General features: G+C 45.3%; 1 protein-coding gene across 1 annotated transcript in view; it reads left to right on the top strand.

Moving 5' to 3' along the window:
* Window positions 1–22,072, top strand: part of EMB140 (EMBRYO DEFECTIVE 140) — a 76,646-nt gene extending 54,574 nt beyond the window's left edge. The window contains exons 3-16 of the mRNA XM_086800013.1: window positions 17,024–17,081; window positions 17,167–17,382; window positions 17,457–17,732; window positions 17,866–18,000; window positions 18,088–18,213; window positions 19,085–19,135; window positions 19,231–19,341; window positions 19,422–19,567; window positions 19,800–19,923; window positions 20,061–20,135; window positions 20,261–20,647; window positions 20,737–20,829; window positions 20,929–21,082; window positions 21,249–22,072. Of these exons, the coding sequence (XP_086656139.1) occupies window positions 17,024–17,081; window positions 17,167–17,382; window positions 17,457–17,732; window positions 17,866–18,000; window positions 18,088–18,213; window positions 19,085–19,135; window positions 19,231–19,341; window positions 19,422–19,567; window positions 19,800–19,923; window positions 20,061–20,135; window positions 20,261–20,647; window positions 20,737–20,829; window positions 20,929–21,082; window positions 21,249–21,613 (2,317 nt within the window). The 3' untranslated portion in view covers window positions 21,614–22,072. The remainder of the gene's footprint in view (window positions 1–17,023; window positions 17,082–17,166; window positions 17,383–17,456; window positions 17,733–17,865; window positions 18,001–18,087; window positions 18,214–19,084; window positions 19,136–19,230; window positions 19,342–19,421; window positions 19,568–19,799; window positions 19,924–20,060; window positions 20,136–20,260; window positions 20,648–20,736; window positions 20,830–20,928; window positions 21,083–21,248) is intronic.
* The last annotated feature ends 4,265 nt before the right edge of the window (window positions 22,073–26,337 follow it).

Below are 26,337 nucleotides of genomic sequence, written 5' to 3' on the forward strand. Positions count from 1 at the left end.
TGCCTTCGGACAGCTCAAGGATCTTTTTCAGGCCAACCTCATTGGCGAACCTGCAAAGATCAGCGATATTCACCCGCTAGGACGCGGATACTACTAGGTGGAGTTCGACTGGCCATCGGCGTCAGACCGAGTCATGTAGCTGAGTCCCCTTGCATTGTGTACGGCACAGGCCTTTTCTCGGTGGCAGCACGGTTTCGATCTTGCGTTTGACCCATTGGCTGGCGTTTCGGGCTTCCCAGTGACAGTTTTCTTCCGAGGCCTTAGGAAGATTGGTGGTGATTGGTAGTGCCATCGGGAGAGTGATGGAGGCCCCTCCCCCCACCACTGTCTTGGCCCTCACGAGGGAAGCTGGGATTCCATCCCTCCACATCTGTGGGGCCTCGTTGGAGTCAGTACTGCATTGTATTTCTATTCCTAGCCTCCGAGGGGACCCCATAAAGCAGCGCGTGGAGTATTTTGGCCTCCCAGGCCAATGCTTCATTTGCAGACAGATGGGTCACTTAGCGAGAGCTTGCCCTTGGCGGCAATCCAGGAGACCACCTCCGGTGGTTCCTCCCCCCGGTTGTCGTGCTGACCCTCAATAGGGGGTAGAGAGAGGGGCAGGCCCTCAGGCAGCAGAGCACCAAACCCCGACTTCAGGTGACCCAGCGGACAGTGCGTGGCGGACGGTTGTATTGCACCTGAGCCACCAGACGACCACCAGAGCCGAGGCTGCCGCCGCCGAGTGCGCCAGGCTGGCAGATCTTAGGAGGATTTGGTTCTGTCAGAGAACTGTTATGAGCATTTATCCTAGCACTTTCCCGTTGGTGACGCGCCCTCTCTAGTCCTGGAGCGGGCCCCTCTGTATGGCGGCTGATCCCTCTTCGAGATCCCCCCCCACCTGCCCTCGACCCTTAGTGTTTTGAGAGGACGATGGACCTCTCTAAGCCCCGAGCACCCCCCCCCCTCTCCACAACTTTCCACCCCGATGGATCCCCCTCAGTAGCACCCCTCCTCGGCCTCTCCGCCCCTTCGCCCTCTCTCGCCGGCGCCTCCCCCATCTCCTCCCTCTCCTCCTCCCCCAGTCTCGTCACCGACTTTCGGGCCGCAGCGCACTACACCCCTCCTTTATCAACGGAGCCCTCCCCCCCCGCCCCCCCGCCATCTGCCTCTCTAGAGCACTCTCGTCGCTCCCCAGCAGCCCTTGACTTGGTGCGGAGGTAGCCGGCGGAATCAGTCCGTCGCTTGATTCACCGATTCTCCGATCCGGTAGAGATGACCATCATTGCCTCCTTGGTGAGGGCTGTCCCGCTAGAGTCCCCAGGTGGGGCCTCGAGGATCTTGGGACAGTTTGTGGACTACAGTTTCTTCCGGTGTCTGCGGACGGAAGGGGCTGACATGTTTGAGGAGACATTAGCCCCTGTTCGGGTATGTGTGGTTTTTCACCGCTCCAGGCCCTGTACGCCAGATAATGGCGCGATGATCTTCTCTTTCCCCTTCAGCGCAGCCCCCTGTACAGTGGGATCCTGTGATATGCAACGGAAGTCTTTGTATGGTTGATCCTGTCACACAATATGCTCACACCGTCTTCTGTATCCTGAGTTTCGTGAGTTTAGCAATCCATTTCATTTACTTCAAACTTTAAAGAGTTGAGAGAGAGATAGATGAGAACTGTACACCAGATTGGGTCCCGAATTACCCACTGAAGGGCCCCCTATCCCGATAACGAGATAGTATTTGCTTTATTACTTTAGAGAGAATGACTTTGGAGTGTGGATAAGCCAAACGCAAGATCTCGGAGGATCGGAGTATGGCTGATCTGTACACTGCTGTAGAAACACCTCGATGACTTGATCTCGAGCCTATGCACTCCTCCCAAGGGCATGAGAAAGGGCTGCACACCTGAGGCTCAAAGAAGAAGAAGGTGGACTGTTCTACACACTGTTAGAATGCTGAAAACACATATGAATGTTGTGTTACCTTCACCAGATGACTGCTGAATGTGTTGATGATGCACAGAATGCTGGACACTGATGCAAACGACTGTTTCAAGGCTGGAAACTGCTGTAGACTGTTGCTTCAGGGCTGGAATCTGCTGTGGACAGAAACGCTGATCTGTGGGGATGCTGTGGACTGAAACGCATGAGCAACAGGGGACTGCAGGGCTGCTGTACGGCTGGAACAGAAACGCAGCACTGCTGCTGTACTGCTGTGCAAAAACGCAGGTGAATACAGGCTGCAAACTGGCGTTGAACTGAAGGTGAGGGGTATGCTGAATCTAGGGCATGAACTGATGCTGAATTCAGGGCTGAAAGAGGCTGAGGAGAGGCACCTAGGGCTAGGCTGAAGCTATGGATCTCAAGGGCTGGAGAAGAAAGCTTATGGGCACTAGGGCTGGATTAGTCTTGGGCTGAAAGCAAGAGAGAGGAGAGCTCTTAGCACAATGAAGACTGAATGAGCAAAAGAGGCTCTAGGCAAGCCTATTTATACTAACTGGAGGTTGGTCATTTAATAAAGTTAATATTTATAAATGCCCAATAATGCAAATAATGATAAATAAATACTAATAAATATGGGAAAAATACCAGATAAATCCCAGTAAATTCCCTAAGGCTTTGGGGATGTTCTAAATGATGCACAGGCATATGTATGCATATTATGCAAGATGCAGAGTGCTTTCTGATGCAAACCCTAAGGCTTCTACTGACTCTATATGCATGAATGATTCTCTCCAAGTGGGTTAAGGGACTTGACTGACTGACTGACCCACTAAGGCTGAGGAATGACCTACGTAGCTCGTGCCTGACTTATCCTGGACTGAGGATGTACAATGGGGTCACGGCGTACGACAATTATCATCCTATTGGGTTCTAAAACTGTACAAATGCTGCACTTCTGATGATAAGCCATCTTGTCACCATGCACTGAGTGCAGAGTGCATGTGACATTCCCTCCTGATTAGCTTGGCGGCAGGTTCATGGCTTCCAAGTAGTCCGCCAATAACTGGGGATACTCCTGGAAGAACTCCTCGTCGAGCCATACGGCTTCGTGGGTGCCTTGATCTCGGAACTTCGTATAGAACTGACGAATCCGTCGACCGGAACCATGCTTCCATCGATGAAGAAGAATCTGCTCAGGCTCAATAACTTTTGCCTCGTCTACCACGTCTGGCTGCTGTTCATCTGAAACATCAAACACTTCTGGACCAACATATGGTTTTAGCCAAGAAACATGGAAAACATCATGCATTGTCCAACTGGCAGGCAACTTTAACTTCATTGAGACATCACTTATCTTCTTAACTATTGGAAAAGGGCCAAAACTACGGAAAGAAAGCTTGGGACAACGTTTGCCCACTTGTTTCAATCTCTGCTTCATGATACGCAAATAGACCCAATCCCCTTCCTTGAAGTAGACATCTCGTCTAGATTTATTTGCCTGTCTGCTATATGCTTCCTGAGCTTTGGTCAAGCGGTCTTTGAGTGACTCAATGATCTCGGAAAATGCTTCCGTGGTTTTATTAGCCTCTAAAGATGGAGACACCATTCTCGTCAAAAGAGAAGAAAAACGGCGACCAAAGGTTGCTTCATATGGAGTCCGTCCGACACTGGATGAATGCGTGTCGTTTAAGATAGCTTGGACCAACGGAAGATAGTGCTCCCATTTGGACTGCTGGTCATGACAGTATGACTTGAGGACATCAAAGGCCAACTGATTATAAATTTCTATCTGGCCATCTGTCTGGGGATGGAATGCACTAGACAATTGCAACTTAGTTCCAAAGTTTTCAAATAATGCCCTCCAGAAATGCGAGGTAAACTTGGAATCTCTGTCTGTGTTATGGTGCTAGGCAAACCACAAATTGGATACCAATGCTTGAGAAACAGACAGGCTACGTCCTCGGCTGTGGCCGTATGCTTGCATGGGATGAGCATGCAGAACTTACTAAAGCGATCCACAATGGTAAAACACTGAGTGTTACGGGATCCAGTGGATGCTGGTAGAGGCCCTACAAAGTCCATAGATATGTCGATGAAAGGTCCGTCGGGGATAGGCAAAGGTTGAAGTAAACCTGCCTTCTTTGTATGGGGAACCTTGACTTTTTGACAAATCTTACAGGCTTGTACATGTGCATAGACATCACGCCTCATCTTTGGCCAATAAAAGGACCGTTCTAATTTCTCGAGGGTACTGTTGATACCCCTATGTCCTCCAACTAAGGAGTCATGGGCATCGTGGAGAAGAGCGGAACGCTTTTCCCGAGTAACACAGAGACGGTTTTTGTAGAACAACCAACCGTTCTGAACTGAATAGTGGCCAGGCTCAGAAGTGAGGGCCAAACTATACTGAGTACCAAACTCAGGGGAGTCGACATATTGGTCTTTCATACTATCCAAGTCCTTCCCTGTGATTTCGAGAATGGTAGCTTCTTGGACTGCCTGGATGCTGGACTTTCGACTGAGAGCATCTGCTACTGGGTTATGCTTATCAGGGATGTATTCAATCATACCTCCAAACTGTTGGAAGATTTGACTCCACCTGGCCTGTCGATCACTCCACTGGGCACTTGGCATAGTCTGAAGCCACTTAAGTGCTTGGTGGTCTGTTTTCACTGTGAAAGCTTGTCCATAAAGAAAAGGCTTCCAATGTTTGAGCGCTGTGATCACACCCAAAAGCTCTTTGTCATATACCGAATAATTCTTTTCGGCGACATCCAACTTTCTGCTGTAATAAGCCACGGGTCTATTTTCCTGCTGGAGGACTGCACCTATGGCTACATTGCTGGCATCGGTGATGACCTCGAAAGGTTCGTCCCATGATGCTAACTTTAATACAGGTGCTTCTGAGGCAGCTTTCTGGAGTGCACGGAATGCCTCAAGTGCCTTACCTGTAAACTGAGACTTTCTGCTTGCGAGTCTTCACCCCCTTGAGCAAGTCGGTCAGAGGTGCTGCAAGGTTGGAAAACTGATGGACATGTGTGCTATAGGCCTGACAAAGACCTACGAATGAACGGATTTCTTGGGCGGTCTTAGGAATATCCCAATCTAAGATCTCTTGAACCTTTGAGGGGTCCAGTCTAATCCCATCGGAACCGATGATGTAACCCAAATACTGAACTTCTTTAACACCAAAGATAGACTTTTTGGCATTTATGTAGAGCTGATTATCTCGCAAAAGTTGCAAGACTTTCTCCACATCTTTCTCATGCTGCTCCGCAGTGGCTGAGAAGACTAGTATGTCATCAAGGAATATGAAAACACACTTCCCAATGTGGACTGCGAAAATCCTAGACATCATCTTATTGAACGTTGCGGGTGCATTTGTAAGCCCAAAAGGCATGACTACGAACTCGTAGTGACCACGCTCTGTCCTGAAAGCTGTTTTTGGAATGTCAGCTTCAAAAATGCGGACCTTATGGTAACCACTCTTGAGATCGATCTTAGTGAAAAACTTAACACCGTCTAAACGCTCCAAAATGTACTCTATCCTGGGCATAGGAAACTTGTTCTTGATAGTGAGTTTGTTTAATGCCCTGTAGTCTACACAAAGGCGTGCAGACTTGTCCTTCTTTTGGACAAATAGGATAGGTGCAGCAAATGGGGAGGAAGAAGGCCGAATGAATCCGGCTCGGAGAAGCTCAGATAACTGCTTTTCCAACTCGCCCTCTAAAGTCTTGGAAAGACGATAGGGAAACCTGCTAGGAGGATCTGATCCAGGGACCAAATCAATGTGATGGTCCTCAAGGCGAGAGGGTGGGAGACTGGGTGGGAGATCGTCCCTAAGCATAATGTCCTGGTGTCTGGATAGGAGGTCTGCTAACTGAGGGACTGAAGATGTAAGGGATGCTACTAATGAGGGAGGGGCTGCTTGAGCACGAACATAAAGGAGTGCTCCTTCTGCTCCCTTGCGGATAGCTCGTCGGGCCTGGAGATGCGAAATCAATGGAATGCCAAGAATACTTCTATCCCCCTGAATCATGACAGGCTCAGGAAAACCTTTACAAATAGTAAAAGTGTCATGCCCCCAATTGGGAATAGGCTCATACTGACGGAACCACTGAATCCCTAAGATCATGTCACACCCTAACAGAGGGGAGACGATGAAATCTCGTTGAAATGAGGCCTTCTGAACTTCAAAGGCAAAGTGCTGTGCCTTCTGGGAAATATGGGTGCGAAGACCAGGTGTAAACCCGTCCACATCCAGATGATATGGGACTAACGTGCAGTTCAATTTATTAGCCAACTGGGGAGAGATGGCGTCTTCAGAACTGCCCATATCGAAAAGGACTACAAACTGTCGGCCCTGGGCAGAGCCATAAGCTCGGATAAGGCTCTTCTGAGCAGCATCGCTCTCACCCTCCTGCTTAGCATCAAATACCACGGATGGCATAGGATGCATGGAAGGTAAAAGTTGAACTGCATTTGAGGTAGTAGGCGGGGCTGGAGGAGCTGGGGAGGCTGTGGCAACTGTGGCAGAAGGAGCTTTGGCAGCTTGTGCCGCTTGCCATTTGTGGCAATCCTTCTTACCATGCCCTATAATATGACAGAAAAAACATCTATTTTCTGACTGGTACTTCTTTTGTTCCTCTGGAGGAAGATAACCTCCAGTAATGCCTGCTTTAGCCTTTTCATCAGGGGTTTTCTTAGGTTCTTTATCCTTCTTACCCCCTGAACTGGAGCTATTACTGCTGTCCTTCTTAGCATCTTTAGAAGATGCGTTACCTTTCCCTGTCTGTGCAGCTGATTGCTGCTGCTGGGGTTTGGTACTGGACTGAGATGCCTGCTTGGGCTTGCCCCCATTGAGCTTCATTTCTTCATTCTGAGCGAGAGTCAAAGCCCGGTCATAAGTACTTGGTTCAAAGTTACGAACTGTGAACCGAATGTTGGAGTCCAATCCACGAATGAATTGCTCCATCTTGGCCTGCTCAGATAACCCTAACTGCTGTGCTAAAGTAATAACCTTACCGGAAAACTGAAGCACTGGGGAACCGTTCTGTCTGAGTCCATAGAACTCGTCTTTCAGACCGGTCATGTACTGGGGCGGGAGAAATCTGGTCTTCAGGTCATGGACAAAGATGTCCCAGTCAAAGGCTGTGACACCTGTGGCCTGGTCAGTATGAATACTAGACCAATGCTGCCACCAAGTGACTGCCTCACCAGTGAGATGGGGAGCCGCTAAGTGGACTTTGTCTTGTGGGTCTGTGATCCTAGCTAATGGAAAATGAGCATTAAATTGATGAACAAATTGATTAACTGAAGAATGATCACACTTACCATCATACTTGCTGAAATTCGGTTGACTGCGAATGATGGTGGTTGAAGCTGCTGCGGGATGCTGGCTGGTGACACCTATGACTGGGGAGACTGAGGAGAGCTGCTGATACCTCAAGTGTATGGCCTCCTTTTCCCGTTGGTGTTCGAGTAACATACGTTCTCGATCAAGCTCACGTTGGTGTTCCCGAGCGGCGAGTTCAGCCTGACGCCGGTCTTCGTCGATCTTGCATTGGGCTTCCTCATAGTCCCGTCTTTCTTCTTTTTCTCTTCTCCTTCGGGCCTCGTCCTCTCTCCTTTGTTGTTCCATCTGAAAGAAGAGGGAGATGTAGTCGGGTGCTGCTGGAGGTGTAGAAGGACGTGCTGCTGCTGCCTCCAAGAGTTGGAGACGCTCCATGAGTAGCTGGTTCTGAGCTCTTAGAAGAGCTATGGTGTCTGCTGTAGGCGGAAGAGCAAGGTCTCCTTCGGGGGAGACGTCTTCCGGCTGATGAGTACTCTCTCGTGTAGACATGATGCTGAAGTCGGTGGTCGTGCCGGAACGCAATCTAACCATCGGAGGATGCCCCCACGCTAGGATACGGTGTCTGTGGACTATCTGAATCTGATACCAATGTGATATGCAGCGGAAGTCTTTGTATGGTTGATCCTGTCACACAATATGCTCACACCGTCTTCTGTATCCTGAGTTTCGTGAGTTTAGCAATCCATTTCATTTACTTCAAACTTTAAAGAGTTGAGAGATAGATAGATGAGAACTGTACACCAGATTGGGTCCCGAATTACCCACTGAAGGGCCCCCTATCCCGATAACGAGATAGTATTTGCTTTATTACTTTAGAGAGAATGACTTTGGAGTGTGGATAAGCCAAACGCAAGATCTCGGAGGATCGGAGTATGGCTGATCTGTACATTGCTGTAGAAACACCTCGATGACTTGATCTCGAGCCTATGCACTCCTCCCAAGGGCATGAGGAAGGGCTGCACACCTGAGGCTCAAAGAAGAAGAAGGTGGACTGTTCTACACACTGTTAGAATGCTGAAAACACATATGAATGTTGTGTTACCTTCACCAGATGACTGCTGAATGTGTTGATGATGCACAGAATGCTGGACACTGATGCAAACGACTGTTTCAAGGCTGGAAACTGCTGTAGACTGTTGCTTCAGGGCTGGAATCTGCTGTGGACAGAAACGCTGATCTGTGGGGATGCTGTGGACTGAAACGCATGAGCAACAGGGGACTGCAGGGCTGCTGTACGGCTGGAACAGAAACGCAGCACTGCTGCTGTACTGCTGTGTAAAAACGCAGGTGAATACAGGCTGCAAACTGGCGTTGAACTGAAGGTGAGGGGTATGCTGAATCTAGGGCATGAACTGATGCTGAATTCAGGGCTGAAAGAGGCTGAGGACAGGCACCTAGGGCTGGGCTGAAGCTATGGATCTCAAGGGCTGGAGAAGAAAGCTTATGGGCACTAGGGCTGGATTAGTCTTGGGCTGAAAGCAAGAGAGAGGAGAGCTCTTAGCACAATGAAGACTGAATGAGCAAAAGAGGCTCTAGGCAAGCCTATTTATACTAACTGGAGGTTGGTCATTTAATAAAGTTAATATTTATAAATGCCCAATAATGCAAATAATGATAAATAAATACTAATAAATATGGGAAAAATACCAGATAAATCCCAGTAAATTCCCTAAGGCTTTGGGGATGTTCTAAATGATGCACAGGCATATGTATGCATATTATGCAAGATGCAGAGTGCTTTCTGATGCAAACCCTAAGGCTTCTACTGACTCTATATGCATGAATGATTCTCTCCAAGTGGGTTAAGGGACTTGACTGACTGACTGACCCACTAAGGCTGAGGAATGACCTACGTAGCTCGTGCCTGACTTATCCTGGACTGAGGATGTACAATGGGGTCACGGCGTACGACAATTATCATCCTATTGGGTTCTAAAACTGTACAAATGCTGCACTTCTGATGATAAGCCATCTTGTCACCATGCACTGAGTGCAGAGTGCATGTGACAGATCCTGAGTTAGTGGGAGCTGCCATTCAGGGTCAGGAAGTTGAGCTCTCCCACCATCACCACGATCTCCGCATCACCGACATTCTCACCCATTTTTGGCCTCTGGCTACGATGGAGCTTGGAGGTTCAGCCCATCAAGGCCAGGACGAAGAGATGGTAGTGTCCTTTCTAGAGGTGTTGCTCTTTGTGTTCATGCATACCTCTGTACCTCTTCCCCCCTCTTACAGATACCTTTACTGTGATCGATGGAGTCCAGACCACGCATATGTGCGTGCTCGTACAGAGTGGTGTCACATGGAGGACAAGATTAGTGCCCACTTTGTGTGCCTTTGCCCCCGCACGGATTGTCATTATTCCCCGTCTAAACCCTCGCCCAAGACTCTTCGAGTGGAGGGCAGTTCCGATAGTTCACACCGAGATTGATATGCTGATTGTTTCATGGAACATTCAGGGTTTAGGGGGGGCCTCAGTGGTTTAAAAGACGAGGCGGTCTATGAGGTGAGCTTCAAAGGGCCATAGTGGGGGGACCCATAGACATTCTTTTGCTCCAAGAGCATCATCTCTCAGAGGGGCGCACCGTAGATGCGAGAAGATTCTTCCAGGCAAGAGTCACACTTTCTGGTCTCCATCCTTCGGCCCCTCAGGGACGCAGGGAGGGGTGTGTATTTCTGTCAGTGAGCAGCTGTTGCCGGCAGTGACTGGCTCACGAGTCATTGTCCTGGGGCAGGCATAGTGGATTACAATGGAGAGGATAGCGTTGGCTTCCTCAACATCTATGCTCCGAACGCTGCTGCAGGTAGAGTCCTCTTCTGGAGCTCAGTATGGCAGGCCCTCCCTTAGGCTGACTTTTGGTGCTTGGGCAGTGACTTTAACATGATTGAGGCAGCAGAGGACATGCTTGGAGGTGCACGGCCATTGTTTTAGGAGTAGAGTACTCAGCCCGGGAGGAGATGATTCTTGCAGTTAGCGGACAGGTTCCTTGGCATCTTTTAGAGGTTGGGCATGGCCCTAGGAGCCTTTGCTTCTCGAGATCGGATAGGAGGAGCACTGGTCCCAACCTCTCTAGACTTGACAGGTTTTATGTTGATGAGTGGGCTTGCAGAGCAGAGGGGGTATGATTGGTATTTTGGCAGGTACTTCCTTTTCTGATCACGCCTCGGTTATTTTGTCCTTAAGAGGACCCCTGGAGGCATGACAGGCATGTGAGCTCGAGGATTTCGGACAACCTCATTCAGGACCCCGGGATATGCAGTAGTATAGAGCAGATATGGGCGAGATTGGATTTTCTTTCAGGCTCTCCTGCGTGCACATTGGATGAGGGCTTAGGGGAGATCAGCAATTTCTTGCAGGAGGCAGCCGAAAGCAGATTAGAGGGTTTGTGGTAGCAGGAGAGGAGCGGTGACAGATTTGAGATCCGGCAATGGAGACTCCTCACTCTCCTTGGGACAGCCTATAAGATATTGGCCAAGGCTATCAGCGGGAGACTTCAGTCTTTTCTCCCAGACTTGATCTATGACACTCAGACTCGCTTTGTCTATGATAGAAGCATCCTAGACAACATATTTACCTCCTGGGAGGCGACAGCTTTGGGCAGGATGCGGTAGTAGGATCTCATTGTGCTTCTCCTAGATTTCGAGAAAGTATATGATAGGGTGGATTGGAGCTTTCTGGAGGGCACGATGAGCCGGATGGGATTCCGCGTGGAGCCGATTCATGGGGCTTCAGGACTCTACTCAGCCTCGCATAGCCAAGTAGCCCAAGGTGACAGATTTCGCCTTTCCCGCTCGGTTTGGCATGGCTGTCCATTGGCACCTTACCTCTTCTTTTTCGTTGCTGAGGCCATGAGCAATTTTCTCTTTGCCTAGGAGACCGGGCTCCAAGGATTGCATCTTCCCCTCTGTATGCAGGAGGAGTTGCTTGATTCAGAGTTTGCAGATGACACAGCAGTGTTCCTTTCAGGAGATGTTGGGAATCTCCAGAGATTCGCAAAGACGATTGACATTTTCTCCCGCGTATCAGGAGCACAGATCAACTGGCACAAGTCATGGTTTTTGGGTAGGTTTAGCACCCGCCCCGACTTGGTCCCCAGTTGATGCTTTCTAGAGGATCTCGAGGGGCACTCCAGTTCGCTATCTCGGTTGCTAGGTTGGCATTGATATCTCTCTTGAGCAGCAGCCCACTCCGCTTCTTTTGAGTATTCGGAAGAAGGTTTTATATTGGAGCTCGGCGAGGCTCTCCCTAGCAGGCAGAGTGGTGGTGGTGAACCAGGTATTTCCAACCACCATGTGGTACATCACTTCGTGCTGGGCCTTTTCTCGGGCATGCATTGGTCACGTACAACGATTGATCTGGAACTTCTTATGGGCCGGAAGTGATGGGAGGCTAGCCAGGGCCAAGGTGGCATGGCGAGTGATCATTTAGTCACGTACCAGAGGGGGGCTTGGCCTCATCGATCCTGCTATTCAGAGCTATGCCTTGTTGGGCAAGTTGATTGTCAGACGACTCCTTCCTAGTGATGAGCCCTGGAAGGATTTCTTAGTGGCCCGGATTTCAGCCCGCACTCGGAGCCTTGGGGGCCCATGGCCGTAGAGTACCCAATGGATCTTCATAGAGATGCGAGCCCGTGGTTTTAGCCCAGCTTTTGAGGACAGATTTGCAGCCAGTTTACTTCGAGCTTGGGATCATCTCAGGCGAGCCCTCAGACAAATAGTACTAGTTACCTTAGACGAGTGGCTTCGGCAGCCTTTGGTGTGGAACCCCTTGGTCCGTTTACCCAATGGCCACATGTTAGGGGCCCGACCGCATGTATCTTGGGGAGCCTTGAGCACGGGACCAGCCAGATCTCTTGGAGATTGGATTGCACACAGGCAGTTACCCTTATAGGAGCAGGAGCTAGGCTTGATAGGGATCCAGGGTTGAGATAGGCTCAGCATCGACATTGACTCAGTTATCCCTCGGGAGTGGTTGATGCCTATTCCAGACCCGACCCCCCCCCCCCGTGTGGTTAGGAGTGTTTACCAGACATGATATCCTCGTGGTGGTCCACAGAGCAGATGAGGACATTGGTCTGCTCACTTTTTTCTATTGGATCCAAGGGCAGACTAGAGAGATCAGAGCTTCCCTTGGAGGATTTCAGAGGCTGCACCTTGCAGAGGGTGAGGATGATCAGTTTTCGGGAACGGGAATGGCACATTGAACCAACACCGGCCAAGGTGGCCAGGAAGAGACTATGGTGGCTATGGATTTGGGAGTGTTGACCTCTCATGCAGTTGCAGTGGGACTCGAGAGAGTGGACTTGGCATGATCTCGCGGATCGGGAGGAGACTCTAGGTGCCCCCTTCTTTGCATATATAGCGTGGCTAGGCCATAGGATCCATATGCCTGAGATAGATGGCACACCGGCAACAACAACACATTGGCAGTCACACAGGACCTATCACAGCGCTTCCTTTCAGATTTTTGGAAGAGGCTTTGGGATAGCTTTTAGCCTAGAAAGATCACTCTCTTTCTTTGGCTGATGGGCACATAGGAGTTCGGCATTCGGTACTTGGCTTGCAGTTGGAGGTCGGCTAGTGGCTTGTTCGCAGTGCGGCCACCATCAGGAGTCTCACGACATTGCCTTTGGATTGCCCGAAGGCTCCGCAGATTTGGCAGTGGATTCTTTGCATCTTCGCTATGGGCATGGCATTGACCTGAATCATTGCTTGGGACATTGTCGCTTGGGCCACAGAGGCTGGAGCGATTTGGGCTTATGAGGAGGATGAGGGAGGACTAGCCCTTCAGGTCTCTCACCATCGTATTGCAGCAGTATTAGTCACAACCCCCCCTACAGGTGATTGGCGGCCAAGCTCATGCCAGAGATGGGAGATTTGCAGTAGCATCGCAGCTTGGCACATTTGGCGTGCTAGATGGAGCAAGGCCATCGAGGATACCCACACTCTGCCGGCTGAGACCATCAGGAGCATATGGCTGGATATCACACACACCCGCTGCGGTGAGTGGGGGAAGTTGTAGGGAGGTTTTGACCACATGCGGAAGTGGCAGGAAGCCTTCTTGAGACTTTGGAGGCCTGGCCCTTTCCTCACAAATAGAGGCGGTGACCCCATTTGGCATTAAAGACCACCAGTGTGGTTGTTTTCCCCCCCCCCCCCCCCCCCCCCCCCCCCCCCCCCTATGAGATAGCCTTCTCCTCACAGAGCGGCCAGCCAGAGGAGGAAGCATCTCTTCCCCTTATGATCACTTGTTTTCCACCTTTATATGAGGCAAGTTTGTATTTAGCTCTTCGTGGTTGTACTTAGCTCTTTTGTGGCTATTTTTCTTTAACTAATTGAAGGATCTTTTTCCCGGGGGAAAAAAATCCTTTGCACCCTAATGGTATAAAAGTTACGAAAGTAATATCTTGCCAATCCTAGTAAGTGGAGGGTGACTGGAAAAACATTTTGTCTTTTTTTGTGGGAAGAGGTCATGACAATGATTGGGAAAAGGTCCATATTCTGGTGGATTGCCAAAACTCAAACTTTGCTCAAAAGTAAAAGAAAATAAACGTGTAGTGTATGTAATACTATGTAAGCTATACCTACAAGAACTAGAATCTTTCATAGCATAGAACTTAAACGGCAATTGCACAATAACAAAGATAGAGAACGATATTATATTACTAATGTGATGCAATAGATGGCCATGAGTGATGAACTGCATGGAGAAGGGGCTGGCCTTGTGTCTTTATAGGCTGTATATGGGGGCAGCCATGACATGATCATGTAGGTCTGCGGTCATAGTCGGTGCTTTGTCTGCAGTGTAGACTTAGCATACAGCCTCTGTCTTAGCAGTTCTAGATGAGCCATCGAAGTTCCCTTCACAAGAACATACGACCCGGGCTCAACTTGGGCCCCGTTCAAGCCCGGCCATGTCAAGAAAAGGTGTCCAAGAGTAGTCTACCCACTCCATGTGTGGACCGTTATGAGATAATGGTCTAGTGTAGCATGTAGCCTATTTGGCAGTGTGCGAAATCTAATCCAAGCTGTCTCTAAACCATCTGACCTCGTACGCCACCTTCCAGTTTGAACACAGGGATGCTGAGCACCCGGTCGCTCAACCATGGCTACTTCTCATAATGGGGGCTGTACAAACACGAGCTAGCTGCTGCCTGGACAATACAATATGAGGGTGGAGCATTGATATCCAAAATCTTGTAAAGGGAGCTTTGATGATTGTTCCGGAACTATGGAGACAAGAGGCTACATGCCAATAGAAGCTGGACAATACAATATGAGGGTGGAGCATTGATATCCAAAATCATGTAAAGGGAGCCTTGATGATTGTTCCGGAACTACGGAGACAACAGGCTACATGCCAATAGAAGCTAGGGTGCAATACAAAGTAAAGTAGATAACCGATGAGTGGATGGGCTTTGGTGTGACCATGTAAGTAGCATGTGTGAATTGTGGTCCAAGCAGCCGTGGTAGGTGCAGAGCTGGGTCGACATGACATTTACTTGTTTAGAAAACATATGATCTTCCCTCATGCTCCGGACCCATTGAGAACCATGCGGGTGCCGTTTTAGTTTTCACAACCTTAGGACAAGGTCTCCAAAAGTAAAGTCCATCAAGCCTAGATGTGTGGATAGTCTTGGGGTAACGTTCCATGCAAGCATGTAGCCTCTCTGGCAGGGTGCGAAATTTATCCAAACCGTCTCTACAACATTTGACCTCCTAGGGCACCATCCTATGTGGATATGTAGACATGGGGTGGCCGGGCTGCTCAACCACGGCTATTCCTCATAATGGGTGCCATATACACATGAGCTAGCTGGTACCTGGATATTACAATATGATGGTGGAGCATTGATATCCAACAAAAAGGTGCACATCTCTGAAGTGCAATGAGGTTTCTTGGGAAAACTAGAGTGCTACCAATTCCTGATTTGGATGTGGGAAGGAAATGAACCGAAATTTATGCTGACATATAGCCGCATTAGTTGCAATGACAAGTGCATCTGCCTGTGCCTCTCTTCTAAAATTAAGTGCTTCTGGCTTGTGGAGGTGGAAAGGGCTGCAGGTATCACACTCAAGAAGGGTTAGTGTCATTACGTCGGCTGAACAAGAGTGGAAAGGGTGACTTGAACAAATTTTTCTGCATCCACACAAGGCATAGCATGTATGGAGAGGTGGGTAGCTCAATCTGCATGCTTCATTCAATTCGCCGATTGATATCAATAATGTATACGTTAGTATTATGTAAATCAATATATTTTCTACCATCTTTATATTCTACCATCTTAATATTAACTGATTATTAATTAGTATTTGATAATAATAATATTATTCACATAGCATATAATCAGTACAACAAGAAAGGATACCAACAGAAGGGGATGGAATGAAACTGCACCTCTGTGAGGTGACCATAGGGGCACTTCAGTCCAAGATTTTGGTGGTTATGATGAATGATGTAGAGGCCAGCAGCCTAAAATCAGCATGTAGATGATGTGCAGCAGGTGTAACTTCTGGAGGGCCCGGGGGTTTTGCAAAACACCTTGTGGGGTACTGATTCTTCCCCAAAAACCAAAGGTCTTCCTGCAATAGAGCTGGTACAGTAGGATGGTGCAGCTGGTACAACCAGTTTAGGGGTTGGTACAGCAGGTACAATGGTTGGTACAACAAGTAGAAGGGATGGTACAGCAAGTACAGTGGCTGGAACTCACAATACAATGAATAAAAACCGTTGCCTTCAGTATTTCTTCGTGATGGGCGCTTTCAAAGCAGTGCCCAACAGCCGGTATACTTCATGGGCAGCCTTCAAGAGAGAGAGAGAGAGAGAGAGAGAGAGAGAGAGAGAGAGAGAGAGTAGCCAGCATTAGGGCAACCTATAACCATGATAGAGAGCCATAACCTTGGAGGAGAGAACCACCGAGAATAGAGAGGAGTTGCCAACATGATAGAGGCTAGTTTGCAACACCAGTAGAGCCTCCCTAAATGAAGAAAGAGGGATCCAAATATAGATTTGGGGCTCGAGTAAAAAATGGAAAGTGAAGGCTATAATGAGTAGTGGAGAGCCACAATATAATCTAAGGATGGGTCCTTCCATAAACTTTCTCTCTAAAATTATCCCAATCGGTAGCCCATTTGTCATAGGTACTTTGGCAACTCTTGGTATAGTCCAAACATGATGACGTGAATAGAATTTCCAGCGGAGTCGGGCCAAAAATAGCGACTCTCCTAAATTTTAGGAGTGGGATCCTTTGTATCCCAGGATACTCCCCCATTCCCAAAGCTTGTACTTTCCAAATACTTAACGTCTTGGAGTCCACCAGACCCCTTTTATACCGGGAAATGTCCATGTTGGTAACAGCAGGTCGGAACCAGTCATCAACATCTGGCATCCTATGTCAATCCTTAGCATACACAAGCTGCAATACCTTTCAATAATGTCCAGTGTAAGCCTTTCAGAAGAATGACTGCTGCCCACGACAGAGACCTCAGCTGAAAGCGAATGGGCGGCTGCCTGTAGAATCATGAACTTGGACTACATGCTCTATCAGAGGCTGATTCATAAAACTGTAAATAGCTTAAATACAAAGAAGATAGTAGATTTTATGCACTTCTTTTCCCCTTGGTAATGCATGCTTGCATGGGATGGTTTATTTCCTGCTATATCCAGAATTAATTAATTAATTTTTTATTTATTTTTGGGGTGTGTGTGTGTGTGGGGGGGGGGGGGGGGGGGCATTGTTTTTATTTCAGCGATGAGGATGCTGCTGCTGTTGAGAAATTGTATGAAAGAGGTCTACAAGATTACTTGGTACAGCATTTGACCTGGACTTGCAAACACACATTTGACGAGCGTTTTGATGCTAAAACTGATGTTTTTTGCATTTGCTGTGCAGTCGGTACCACTTTGGCTGGATTTTCTGGAGTTCAAGAGGCAGCATGATCAGGATGTTGCACAATTCAGTAGTGCAGGGATTGCCAAAATGCGGGGCCTTTATGAGCGAGCTCTTGCTGCTGCAAGTCTGCACTTTACAGAGGGTTCAAAAATCTGGACAGCTTATCGTCAGTATGAAATAGATTTGCTGGACAATCTGCAGGATGCCACAGAAGAGGTATGATGATTTGAGAGGGAAGTAGTTTAGACTACAATAAGTTTAAACTCTGAAGAGCAGGGATAGCTTTGCAGGTCAAGGAAAAACAGGTCAATTGTATCAGAAATCTTTACCGAAGGCAGCTTTCAGTACCATTATGCAATATAACCATGACAATGAGAGACTACATTGAGTGGGAGTCTCAGCAAGGCATTCGGATTGGTGACGATTCAGATGAGGTAGCTGGTCTATCTGCAAATGTTGCTGCAGCATACAAGAAAGCTGTGCAAATGTGCAGTCAACGTGAACCACTTGAAGAAAAGATCTCAAAAGAGAAGCCTAAAGATGCAGAATTTCTGCGAAATTTCTTGGTAAGCTTTCCCATATTTTGGGGGCATTGTTGGCTTTGCTCTTCATTGTTAACCTAAGTTTTGCGGATATGCTTGTGTATCAACAAAAGTGATAGAAACCTTGTCTCAATTTCCATGTTTTTTTTGGCGGCAGTTGTATATTGCACTAGAGGAGGGAACAGGGAATCCAGCACGTGCACAAGTACTGTATGAACGTGCTGTGGCAGAGTTTCCTATCACTCATGATCTCTGGTTGAAATACACTGATTATCTCGAAAATAATCTCAAGGTGTGGATGCTTATGTGAATGCTTGTTGAGGTTGATGTGCAGTGATCCAGAAACTAAAGTGGACATTCATCTTCTGTTCTTTTGCAGGTCTCAGCAATCATTTTGTTTGTGTATGGTAGAGCTGTGCGAAACTGTCCATGGACTCAGGCTTTATGGAGTAGATATTTGCTTGCTTTGGAGCGCTCAAACTCAAGTGAGTCTGACATTTCAAAGGTAATTGCACTTGTTCTGGTTAGGAACTGGTCTTAACATTGAACATCGGCAGGTCATGCCACGCTTGCTTGACACCCTTCTCTCTGCTTATATAATTTTTATGGACTTACACTTAAGTACAGGTATTAGAGAGAAGTAATGAATGAGAGACCTGAAAGCATGCTTACTTTAGTACAAATGACAAAGATATCTGCACTTTCAGGGTTTTTTCAGTTCTGTACAGGATGAGGACTCTAGAGAAACCTCAATGGCTGTGGAATGGGAGAGCCTCCTTGATTGAGAACACATCTTAGGGGAGGGAACAGGAAATGAGGACAAGAACACTACAAAAGAGGCGTATAGTTGAAGCCGGATAGCTGACTGATTTGTACACGTTGACTGCTTTTCAACATGGAAATACCCACCTATGAAGGTTGTGTGGAGTTATCATCGTGCAACTGTGGAGGGCCATGCTGGATTAGGTACACCTGGATGATAATGTGTGGGAAACCATTATGAGGGGGACTACCAGGTAGCAACAAGCTAGAGTTTGAGGAGCTCAAGCAATTGAATAAAGTTTTACCATATAGAGTTACTGGAGGAAAGGACAGATAAGAAATGATATGACACGGTGCTAAGAGGATGGAAGCGCTAGAGATCACAAAACAGGGCCAAAACTGTAGCTATGAGGTTCAAAAAAGTTTGATACAAAACGATGAAGTCAAAGAAAGAGGATACAATATTAGTAACTGTTGTTGAGCACAAATGTTTGTGTCTGATCATACCTAAGGTTGAATAGCTTTAGGGAGGCTATTAGCTGAAGGTCCGGTGTGCAATTGCGTCTGTTAAGTGGCCGCTTGTGGCAAAATTAACTCAAAAAAGTTATCTGCAGGCATTTGAACGGTCATTAAATTCGGGATATGCATTTGCGACTCCTGAAGAGGTAAAAAAAACGCAGTCTTAGTGCTCTATGGCAGCTATGATGTTGGACTGTATACTGTTGTTCTCTTCTGATTTTGCTTTGATGTTCCTTTCCAGTATCTTGAACACTACCTCACCCGAGCAGATGGGATCCGTCGGCGAATCTGCGTATTGGCTGATGAAACTGATAAGAAATCCTATCTAGGAAGCTTGCGAGAAACTTTTAATGTAAGCTGCATCTCATTTGTAATCAAAGAAGATCAAATTACGACCTTCTGAGCATAGCTTACATTCGTGTTCTGTTACAGCAAGCAGCCCAGTTTCTGTCAACATACTTCCCGGATTTTGTGGATCGCTCTTTGAGGCTACGTTCATATTGGGCCCGGCTGGAAGCTTATCTTGCAAATGATGTGACTGCAGCCCGCGGTGTCTGGGAGAACCTCATTAAGTCAAGGTGTATGTTTCATTATAGGGACTTTCTGAACAGGCATGTGTGTCTTGTAGCGTATGCTTGTGCTACTAAACTCATGATTCTATACAACCCCGCGTGTCCCTCCATGTCAATCTCTCTGGTCTTTCTATGCCTCATTGTGGCTGCTGAATCCCAATGAATAGCACGTTTGCAACGGTTGAGAGGCTATATTGCCATGGAAGTTCTAAAGAATGTGTATTTTTTGCATGGATAGTGGGTGGATGGTTGAAGTATGGAAAGGGTATATTGCCATGGAGATTAGTTTGGGGAATCTAGCAGAAGCTCGTACAATCTACAAGAGATGTTATGGCAGAAGGCTTGAAGGGAATGGCACTGAGGTGAATACTTAACGAATCTGCTCAAAAGTTGGGTCTAGCTTTCAATTGTATCTCCTTTGATAAAGATGCCAGTTCAAGTCCAAGGAAGTGTGGGTTTTGTGCGTCTGTCTATACATTTTCTTCTTTGTATGTATCAGGTTTTGTGTGAAGCATGGCTGCGCTTTGAGCGAGAATATGGATCTTTGGAAGACTATGACCGTGCGCTAACAAAGGTTTTTTTTTTTTTGGTTTTTTTTTTTTTGGGTTTCTGTTTTGAATAAATTGGAAGCCTTCTCCCGCTTTCTGCAGCGTCTACAGCATGGAACCTGTATCTAAACCTCTGAGAGTAAATTTACAGGTCACATCTAGATTGGCAGAAGTAAAGCAGCTGCAGCAACAGCAGGAAGCTAAGATTTCAATCGCAGCTGGTCGAGATGTGAAGGAAGCTGAGAAAAGCATGAAAAAGAAGGCAGTTGCTACTGGTTTGGAGCAGAAGAAGCGAAATTTTCAAGATGTGGATGCTTCTAAGGAGAAAAAGTCTAGAAAACGACCTAGACTTCTAGCAGCTGATGATGCAAAGGGTACAGAGGGGGAGAGAATTGAGAGCATGGGGAATGCAGCAGCAAATGCAACAGAAAATGCTGGAGCAAGTCATGAAGCATCTGCAGTGCAAGCAAAGCCAGAATCAAGAGAGAACTGGTACACGGATCAGTGTACTGCATATGTCACTCGACTGGCACCAGAGGTAGGCTGCCTCGCAATTGTCTGTATGAAATATGAAACATATACAGAGCTCAATATAGCAATTTGTGGTGTTTTTCACTTTGTATTCAGGTAAATGAGAAGGATCTTTGGGAGTTTTTTGCCCATTGCAGCGGCCTAAAAGACGTCCGCCTCATGAGAGATAGGAAAACTGGAACATCAAGGGTATATATAATCTAAAGTTCTTCAAATAATTTGCCGTTAAAATAGTGAAATTTGACTTATAATGACCAATAATCTGTTTTGATGAATCCTCTTTAGCAGGGGTTTGCCTATGCAGATTTTGAAAATGAGAAAGGGCTACTTGCAGCAATATCAACAAACAATCAGAAACTGAAGGGCTCGAAAGTAAAGGTTTTGCGCTCTGATCCAGCATCGGGTGGCAAAAAGGGTGCAGCCGGGCCGGGAAATCGTGATGGTAATATGACATGCAAATGTTGCTATTTTATGCCTCAATAGCATGTGTTCTACGGAAAAGGGCTAGCAACTGATGTCTAAGAGCATAATGGTATAGTGGACCTTACGCTTTTCCATGTTGCACAGTTCGGTGTATCTTTGACAATGTTCTCTGATAAATGCTGCAGGGCATCATCGTGGTGGTGCAGACAATGTGAGTGGAAGAGAGATTTCTGATGGCAAAGATGACCCAGGAAGTGGCAACAGACAGCGTCACAATATTAAGGAAAAAGATAATGAAGAAGAATACTCTGTGGATAAGCAGAGAACAGAATCCAATCAAGGTCGAGGACAAGGAGGAAGATTGGCTGCAATGTTTGCCTCACATCGCCGTGGCGGCCATGTCCAACTCTCAGGAAAGAATACCTTTGCTGTGCCCCGTGCCATTGCAAGGCCATTAGGCTTTAGTCAACAAGGACAGGCGAAAGAAGTGAAGCAGGATGAAGCACCAAAATCAAATCAAGATTTCAGGAAAATGCTTTTAAAAGAATGAGGGGGGTTTTTATTGGGTCTCTCTGGCTCTTCACTGTAAATTCTTCTCACAACACCAGGTCTGCAGTGGAGCATACAGCTGTACTTTGTTTCAGTGCTTTTCTAAAAGGAAGTAAATGTAAGTTGTTTGTTTGTATGTAATTACACAAAAGGGGGGTTGCATGCATCAAACTATTTATACCTCTACTTGGGTGTGAGACATAACTTAGGGGCTACCTTCGTACAGAGCTAGGATTGAATGTATTTAATGCTTGGAACGCTAGCCGCTGCCGCCGTGTACCAGATGCAAAGGGGACGTCTGGGGCTCCCTATCGAGCCAAAGGTTTTTCATAATCTGTACTGTGGAGTATGTGAAGGAAATTGAACAAAGGTTTTGTTGATTAGCTAGCATTATGCACACCACTAGTTCATATACAAAACCCATTTCTTGCAAATAATATTTTTCACTTCATTGTTTATAGTTACACCACAATGTAAATCAAGCCATCTCCTTTTTATGTGGTAACACAGTGAAAATGTGGGAGCAAGCATAAGCTCAGCTGAAATGTGGCTTGGAGTGGTATGTTGTAAAGGATATATATAGAAATATATATCTACATATACATATGTAAATCTATATACATGTATATATCCATATCGCAGATCTCTATATATGTATATCTATACTTGAGGGTATATACACTTGTATATATCCATATCTACATATATGGATACACACACACACACACACTTATTGACAAAGATAGAGATAGATACAGACATAGGTAGAGAGAGATTTAGATATACATATCTATAATATAGATAAATAGATAGATAGATATAAATAGATAAATAGATAGAGATAGAGATAGATAAATATAGATATAGAGAGAGGAAAAGATATGGATATAGATAATAGATATATAGATTCTTGATATATAGAAATAAATAGATAGATGGATGGGTATGTGTGTGTAACCATACATACACACACACACACATATGTGTGTGTGTGTGTGTGTGTGTGTATAATATATGTATATATATATGTGTGTGTAACACACACACACACACACACACTTACTCCATTTGTGCTCATATGACGTGTAATGGCACAAATTGCATGATAGCCTACTTTACTAGGGTTCTCTACTTTACATTGGACCTATGGGTTGCGACTCTACCGTGCTTTTGTATATGAATGTTCATCGTAACCCTACAAAGGGTGGTGGTGGGAAGTTACGTTTTTGTGGCACCTGCTACGTATGGGTTGCTACGACTTTGTTGCGTCTTTGTACACAATTGTTCATCGTAATCTTACAAGGGATGATGGTGGGCAGTAATGTTTTTGTGGCACCTGATGCTATGATGATGAAAGACTCTTCTGCTGTGCCTCAGCCATGACCCATATATTAGAATGGAGGTGGGTTCTTTAACTCACTTAGCCTCTTTGCCTTCTTATTGAGCATTACACGTTGTCTCTTATCTTGCATCTGCAGGGGGTCCTTCTATTCAGGTGGGTTCTTTAACTCACTTAGCCTCTTTGCCTTCTTATTGAGCATTACACGTTGTCTCTCATCTTGCATGTGCAGGGGGTCCTTCTGTTCAGGTGGGTTCTTTAACTCACTTAGCCTCTTTGCCTTCTTATTGAGCATTACACGATGTCTCTCATCTTGCATCTGCAGGGGGGTTCTTTTGTTCAGGTACACAAGTACTTAAGAAAAACACTGTTTTTTCATACCTGAATAAGTTGGGATTTTGCAAGAAATTAAACTAATCTATGGAACTATATTCATGGGCATCATTATGTGTTTTTAGCCCTGAATATTGTTGGATCAAAGCTTTGTTTTAATTGTTCTTCATGGTAATGAAAGAGTGTTGCTTTGAACTTTCAATACACATGGTAATGAACATGGGTTCATTCTATCCATGATCATCACTTTGCTCGGAGTATATCTGCTCATACTAAAGATACGCTACAGATGGTCATGAGTTGCCCAATCCAAGGCACACATCAGATTTACAACTATCCATTGAATCTCTGTTGATATAGTGCGACACCTTACCCTCCTCAACTTGAATCAGCTGATCCTTTAAAATGTCTTATTAGGTCAGATATGACTCTAAACAACCTTGATCTTCAACCCTATCTTCTCAGCCGATCTTCTTTGACAACCTGTTGACGTAAACTAACTCGGTTGGCTCTTAGTTGACCATTACCTAACCTAACCTGATTTAGGTAACTGTTGTTGATGTTTGCCAAATTCTTGTCCTTTAGATCCAAAACCAACAATCTTTTCTTCAAAACCAGCAATCTTCGATCCTTAAATTTCTAGCTCTAGGACCTTACAGAATATGTCAATTGTTCTCTACTGACTTTTATTTGACTCAGGTCTGACTAAATTGATTCGGTTGACTTGGCTGATTAAGATCTGCTTATCTTTGTGTCCTTTGACACTCATAGACCTTCAAACACTTCAAATCCTACAAAGATTGAACACTACAGTCTCTTACCTCGCTTTACCTTCAGCTATGATGATTGCATGAGTCCTATCTAGCTCAGCTAATTGATCTGACTTAGATCTTTCCACTTATGTATCCTCTAAGGTTCAAAAACCTTCCAAAACCTTAAATCTCACAAAGATCTAGACTTGTAACCTTTAAACCGACATCAGCCATCTTCTAGCTGACATTGATAGATATCCTTCAGTCCTCAAACTGTTTGATTGACTTAGATTGACTTTTGACTGTCAAACTAGACCATAAATAGCTCTCTCTCAACCCAGAAAGATTGGCTATATTCTTTCACACCCTCAGCTGACGGGTTTTGACACTCACTTGGCCCTGTTAGACATTGATGACTCTCAACTGATGCTGTCTGACTCAAACCTGACTCAACATACTTAAGATCTTTGCTCACAAGTGCTTTTATAGTCTTACTGAGATTGTTACAGTCCTATTGAGTTTTGAGAGTTTGTTTCAAAAACATCTTATTGAAACCTACAGGGTTTAGCTCTAGAGGTGTTGCTCCTTAGAAATTGTATGCAGGCAATGAATACTTTACTATCTTCAGGTCGCTTGGTCTACTCTTACTGAGAGGAAGTACTCTCCTTTCACCTATTTGATTTGGTTCTGTTCAGGTCCTCCTATGTATGTAGCAGGTTTTCAAGATTGATAGACACAGGACATGCTAGCTCATAAAAAATTCATAAGATTTGTAAGATATTAATGAACTTGCTAAATGGAGGTTCTCTCAACATAAATTTAATGATGATTGTTGGATAAACACATAACAATTGGATGTATCAGTACATGCAGTGTTAAGTGCTACTTGGACCTGCATAATTTAGCTTGGTTAGGCTTTTTTGTTTTTAACTTGCGAAGATAGGGTGACATCTATAACATATGGATAGGTCCATTGACACCTATAATATGCATTTAGGTTAACAAATTGCTTTGTCCGTTTGTATGGGTGTAGGTAATAGGACCTACCTTCTCTTCTCTTGCGGTTAATTTCAAACAAGCTTCCCTTGCTATTTTAATTTTTTTTCCACTAGGTGTAACTTGCCAGCATTGATCCTAAAATGTACATGACTCATAGTTGAACTTGTTTCATGTATAACATTTCTTTACATCAAGATGGCATGGCTTGGTGAATAGTTTTGTCTATTCATCTATGGATATTGTATATGTTTTAAACTAGCAACACACACCCACACACACACACACACACACGTGTATATATGTATGTATGTATATATATGTGTATGCATACACATAAATGTATATATGTGTATGTTTATATACACACACACGTGTATGTGTATGTGTATTTATGTATGTATGTGTATATATATACATATACATACATACATACATACATATATACATGTATGTATGTATGTATGTGCACACACACACATATATATAGATATAGATATACAATGTGTGTATACATATATATATGTGTATATATGTGTGTGTACACACACATACATACATACATACATACATACATACATACATATATATGTGTATATATGTATATATATACATATATTTATATACATATGTATATATATGTGTATATACGCATATATATGTACACACATGCATATACACACTTGTGTATATATGTATGTATATATATATATGTGTGCGCACATACACGTATATATGTATATATGTGTATATATATACAAATAAAAATACACACACATAAAACACACACATATAACACGCACACACATATATATATGTATGTATGTATGTATGTGTATGTGTACATATGTATGTATATATGTATGTATGTATAGTATTTAGGTTAAGAGTTTATCTTAAGCCTTATTGAATCATGTGTCATTGGGTTTGATGCGGGGATGCTAGTTATTCGTCGCATTCTCACTCCATTGTTACATTGGAATGATCCTTTGTTGATAGGGTGAAGGAAGAGCTCTCTATACCTAGATGGAGGCAATTAGAGATAGTCTTCGTAATGGTTTCTTCATAGAAGGTGGAGAACAAAAAGAAGTTAACGGAGGAGAGAATTCTATAAACAAATCTATCTAGCAAGCATCCATTAAGCATGCAAGATTTAAAGCAAGAATACAAAAGGGAACCTTACAAGTATTCTATCGTAAGAGAATGATTGTGTATTGCTTAGTGTAAAAAATGGCTTATATAAAAGTGACTAGTTTTCACACTAGATCAACCAAACTTAAAAAATGGTATGGTTTCTATTCGTAG

This window comes from Cibotium barometz, chromosome 7 (assembly GCF_041138505.1).
Source record: "Cibotium barometz isolate CiBa-2024 chromosome 7, ASM4113850v1, whole genome shotgun sequence".
In the NCBI taxonomy this organism is placed as follows: Eukaryota; Viridiplantae; Streptophyta; class Polypodiopsida; order Cyatheales; family Cibotiaceae; genus Cibotium; species Cibotium barometz.